General features: G+C 33.6%; 1 protein-coding gene across 3 annotated transcripts in view; it reads left to right on the top strand.

Annotated features, from left to right (window-relative positions):
• The first annotated feature begins 1,533 nt into the window (after positions 1–1,533).
• The window catches only part of LOC138694494 (aldehyde dehydrogenase, dimeric NADP-preferring-like), a 197,924-nt gene continuing 193,457 nt past the window's right edge, over positions 1,534–6,000 (top strand). Inside the window, exon 1 of one of the 3 annotated variants that reach the window (XM_069818266.1) lies at positions 1,534–1,682. In XM_069818266.1, the coding sequence (XP_069674367.1) occupies positions 1,631–1,682 (52 nt within the window). In that variant the 5' untranslated portion in view covers positions 1,534–1,630. Of the gene's footprint in view, positions 1,740–6,000 lie in introns of all 3 variants that reach the window. The other 2 variants (XM_069818265.1, XM_069818264.1) reach the window with 2 other exon arrangements.

Here is a 6,000-nt window from a genome sequence, read left to right as displayed (position 1 = left end):
CTGTGTGACTTGGAATTGTGGAAATTATTCAAATCTGCTTTACAGGGAGCCTTATCTGAAAGACTAGATTTGCATAATAGATACGTCACTGTGTACGTTTACAGAAAACCACATTTCCAAGTCACACAGAGATTGTGTGCACTCGATGTGGGTCTCTGGCGTTTCATCAGCCCACGCGAGTTGTGTGGATATAAATGGAAAAGTTGAGACGGTGTCGGGTGGAGTTCCCGGGTAGCTCAGTTGGCAGAGCGCTGGTACATTCAACCAGAGATCCCGGGAACGATACCCGGCCCGGGACAATTTTTCCCTTGAAATTATTCAAATCTGCTTTACAGGGAGCCTTACCTGAAAGACTAGATTTGCATATTATTATTATTATTATTATTATTATTATTATTATTATTATTATTATTATTATTATTATTTTTATTATTATTATTATTATTTTTATTATTATTATTATTATTATTATTATTATATTATCATTATTATTATATTATTATTATATTATCATTATTATATTATTATTATTATTATTATTATTATTATTATTATTTAGGCAACTGAATGCAATGTGGAATAGGCCTTTCATAAATAATCAACAAATTATTAAGTTGCGATCTAGATATTATTATGATTAGGCCTATTATTATTAGCTATTATTATTATTATTATTATTATTATTATTATTATTATTATTATTATTATTTAAGGAACTGGGTGCAATATGGAATAGGGCTTTCATAATCGACAAATTATGAAGTTGCTATCTAGGTATTATTATTATTATTATTATTATTATTATTATTATTATTATTATTATTATTATTATTATTAAAGACAGCGCGTCTGCCACCTTGATTCCATGATTAGTATATGTACTGTACTTTCCACGCAAGCGGTCCGTGGTTCAATTCCCGGCGTAAGCAATGGAAGAGATTTATCTTCCGTCCACGGCACTTGATGTTAGTCACTTGTCATGTTCTACTCTGTGTTGTCTCAGTGGCTTCCCTGTGCCGTGTTGACCACATGACCAGAGAGGCCCGCAGTGTGCACCTGTCAAGTGTTGATCCACAGATATGCACTATACCTTCCCCTACACCGCATTGTATTGTAAGTCGGTATAAAAGGAAGGCAGACGTATATAATGTATAACCTAACGAAGAAGAAAGAGAGGGAGGAAGAAAAACAGAAATAAAGAAAGGAGCCTGGTCTCTTCGACCTTACTTCAGAGTTCTTAGCCCTCAAATAAACAGTGTATGTTATAAAATACTTTCAGGAATGTGGGAGAAGATATTAATATTCTGTACGTCATATTCAAAACTATATTAATGGAAGATGCTGCAACAGCTGCGTTAAAACCTGTAAATCTGCTTTTCGCAGCATCAAAATCGTTTTCTGTCACTGGTGTACAGAGGAAGTGAAGAAAATAATATCTAAGTGAGAGATAGAATGACTTGAGACGCTGAAAAAGAGTGCAATCGTTTTTGTGCATGTTTTTCCTACAATTTCGGACCGGCATGGCAGTGGAATCTTCCCAGTTGGAGTAAAGCCTCTTCCCTCCCATCACTCAGTCTGAGCTACCAGACCGGTCGAGCAGTGCCCGTGGTGCAAGACGTGGAGTACGACGATGTCAGTCGTTGTGGAGCTCTGCAGTGATAACAGCATGGACGCGTACAAAGGTGAGCAAAACTTTCAGCTGTTCAAACCGCGGGCACTTTGGCGGCGGGCAAGTCTTGGTAAGTTTCATTATTTTGTTCAAACAAAATCAAATAAGAACTGGGACTTAGATTATGGATATTCAGCTATTTAACGTTGTTGTTACTAGGGCAACGGATGAATCTAGTTTTTGTTATTTTGCGTTTCGAAAATTAAATAAATATTAATATTTTGTGTCATGAAAGATCTTCAGTGGTCACACCATTGTTATGACAACAATGACACGTTTCATTATTTCATGTTACGGACTTGGCTGTTCATACTGCTTTGCTATGTTAACAAATAGTGTATTGTTATAAATCGTTATTTTACGTATATAAAACAAAATTAAATTAATATTTGTGTTTATGAAAAAATATCCAACTGTTTAAACTGCTGGTTTCTTCGACGAAGACTTGTTATATTTCGTTGTTATAGCTATATAAAAATAAATATTTGTATTTGTTATTAAATATTATCGACTCTTTATACTGCTATTGCTTTGCATGCCAGTGAAGAATAAAAAAGTGTTATTACGTCTATTTATTTGCAATAAATAAAAACAGAATATACTCACATTTTGTACAATTTTACTTGCTGCTGTTCATACTGCGGTTACTACGATACAGAAATATAAATTCGTTTAATTTCATTATTTTACATACAGAAGAAGCGAGCGCGCTTCCGAACAGGAGCAGCGGCATTTCCCCTAAGGTTAGAGCCCAGTTTAGATGTGTGTGTATTAATCGGAAAAAAAATGTCATATAAACATGCGTCCTATTCTCAATATTTTCTAGCCCCTAATTTTCGATTAATACACACACACACACACACACACACACACACCTAAACTGGGTTCTAACCTTGGAGAAAATACCGCTGCCCCTGTTCGGAAGCGTGCCCAATTTTTTTAATTTACGGGTTGTCTGACTCAAAAACAGCTTATTTCTATGTATTATGCACATGTTGAATCTCGCTCATATATGGTCTTCATTTCTCGGTGTGGTCTGCCCAATCTGTCTTTTTCTTTTTTCTTTTTTTTTTTTTTTTTCATAAGAAAGAATAATAAAATACTGTAATGACTAACCTTACATTTTGCACATTCATGTAAACAATATTTTAAATCTTTTATTATTGTAAACTTCCTAGTTTGTAGCCTATATTTTTAAATTATATTTTTTTTATAATCGTGACATACAGTATTTCTTCAGAATAAGAATTTGTAGGTTTGCTTTTAATATAATGCATTATAATGAGGTAATGACTGTGACATACCTTTTAGTAGACTAAAACTTGGTTGTAAATCACCAAATACACTCGGGCTCAAATTAGCCTATATATAAAACTTCCATTGGATATTGAGAGCGTAGGTAAGGCTTCATTATTTTAAAAATATTGAAGTTATTGATTGAAATACGTTTTATTCTGTAGAGGAGTACTTAAATATCGTTGATTCATTTTATTATTTCCTATACTACGTAGGCCCTACTACTGCCAATTGTAATTAATGAAATTAATAAATGTATGAATGAATGAAATTAGATAGCCTAAAAACAAGCTGAAAAGAGTTTCTAATCAAATCTATCCGAACTTCTGCAATAATTAATAACGGCAATTTGCAATATTGCGTGAAAATCACGATTATTGGTTCGAATCTCGATTAGGACATGGATATTTGTTGTCAGTATGTTGTCCTGCTTTGTTTAAGGTGGAAACAAGCTTCGTCTTGATTTCACATTGCGGCATATCGATCTTGTGTCCGTGTAGTGTCATTTCGAATAAAGCCCAAACATGAACTCAGCTTGGTATAGAAAAAAAAGTAGAAGGAAAAAAACCCACAAAATATACGTTGAGAAAGTATGTATTTAACGTCCATTTTTCCTTTTCACTCTCGTACGTACTAAAAATACAAAGGCGTTAATTTGCTACTAGAGTGAAATGACTCGTTTATAATAGTGAAATGTAATACAAATCCAACATTTAACTTTTATTATCATAATTTCAATAAATGAAACTGTCTCCGCTATGTTCGTCTCTACTTAGCAGATACTAACCTACATAAGAGATGAAGACCACGGTATGAAAGGCAAGGGGATGAACGCTTACATTATGTAACGCAGTAGCGATAACTATTCATTAACAAATATTCACACTTTAATCAGTTGCTGGTCATTGCTTTTGTGCTTAGGGAGTAGAAAGTTAAATATTGTTAAAATAATTATTAATATCCATTATAACGTTTTCGGCATGAGTAATAGCTAAAGACCATTTTCTTAGTCCAAAAGCATTGGAATGACTATGTGCACGGGGTATACATTACGTCACGTGTCCTTCAGGAGATACCCTACTCACAAACACAAGTAACGCACCCTACAGGGTCACTCTAAAATAGATTCCTTACTTCTAAACAAAGGGGAAGACACTGGCCACCCTACCACATTATCTCCTGGCCTAGTTCCGTCATAAGTGGTGTCATGTTGCCATTATTTGTGAGGTTCAGACCTGTTTTCGGACAGTTGACTAAACAACTACTCCTAAACAAGTAGGCTTATATGCCAGTTTAGCAATGTTTATGAAATTATGTACTACTAGTTGAAGTAAAGGTGCTTAAAACTAGTGCGAAAGTACAGGAGTGAGTAGAGGAATTAGGAAGACAGTACATCTGTGTAAGTAGCGATATGATTGTGTGTAATTTATGTAAGACTGACATAATCTGTTCTAAAAGATAGTATTTACAGCAGCACTGTAATTAAAAAAATTATATACATACACATACACATACATACAGTATAGGGGAAATTGTTGTACCTTAAAACACTTTCACAGTTTATTATTATTTTTTTTTAATTTTGGGAAATTAAATTTTTTAAATGAAAAGTGCTTGAAATAATTATTGAAGATTCCTTTACAACTTTCTGTATCCATTTTCCTGCTTTGCAGATCTATTAAGGTCGGAAAAAATAAAATGAAGGGTTATGTAATGTGTTCAAAGATACAACAGGTTCATGTACCTTGGAACATACCATTTTGTACCTTGGAACACATGGAATATAGGTGAAAATATAGCTGTAAAAACTCATAATCATATTTAAAATGTTTTTGCCATTATAAACGAGTGCAGGCTTCTCTGATTGATATTTTATTTCCTGGAGGAGCCGTAACGGCTTCAACAGCATTCTTCAAGGCATCTGGATCATTTGGGGGCCTCTTAACACCAGACTTAATTCGTAGCATAATCTTAAAAAAAAAGATAAGTATCGTGTACCTTGGAACATGTTCCATGGTACAAGATGTTTTGTGTTCAAAGGTACAAGAGGGTGCATGTTTAAACAAATATGACTGCCAAAACTAGAGATTCGTATAAATCATGGAAATTAACGTATGTAATTACTCACCAGATGATAGGGAACACACCGTTCTTCATTGATAGTTACAAATACAATTTGGTCTCGTGTTAGAAAACATATAACAATGAACGAAATATTTACTTTTGGTACTAAAAATATATTTTTCCACAGAACTCACACTTTGCAATAAATCAAACCGAAACTACGACCAAAGCTACTTAGTGGCCTTTTCTCTAATCTACTTCAATTTGAGCCCTCTAGGTACCAGCAAAAATAAGAAACAAAATATGTTCAAAGGTACACTATGTGTAAGTTACAACAGTCTCCCCTAAACCATTTGAAATTGATAGAAAGAAGTGAATCTCACGATCTACCATCAACTAATAATTCAGTATCAGCGGACGAATTTAGCAGACATCTGTATGAAATTATGGTGTTGGCCAACATTCAACAAAGTTAAAGACAAACACTTTAAACATTTTGGTGGAAAGTACACTTGTACAGCTGTCAAAAAAAAAAAAAAAAAAAAAAGTGGCCGCTCTCGTGAACAGCGAACATTTTCTAAGTTCATTTCAGATCACGGTAATGTTACACGATGCATGCGTTTGTAGAAACAGTTTTGGAACTATGGAGTCATTCGATATATGCATCTCGTAGAACATCGGTAGAGTGCTCGCTTAATGATTCGAAGGTTGTGAGTTGGAGCCTTGTTCCAGTATTCTGTTACCGTTCTTTAGCGATATAAATAATGCTCAAGTTATTTATATTCTTTTGTCGTGCTTTAGTCACATAAATAATATTAAATTTGTAATTTATATTTTCTGTTCTCGTTCTTTAGCGTCATAAATAATATTAAAGTTATCATTTTTATAACGTTCTTTAGTGATATAAATAATATCCAAGTTATCATTTATATTTTGTTCTCGTTCTTCAGCGTAATAAATAATATTCAATT

Source organism: Periplaneta americana, chromosome 2 (assembly GCF_040183065.1).
Source record: "Periplaneta americana isolate PAMFEO1 chromosome 2, P.americana_PAMFEO1_priV1, whole genome shotgun sequence".
Lineage (NCBI taxonomy): Eukaryota > Metazoa > Arthropoda > Insecta > Blattodea > Blattidae > Periplaneta > Periplaneta americana.
This window is presented reverse-complemented; position numbering and strand designations above follow the sequence as displayed.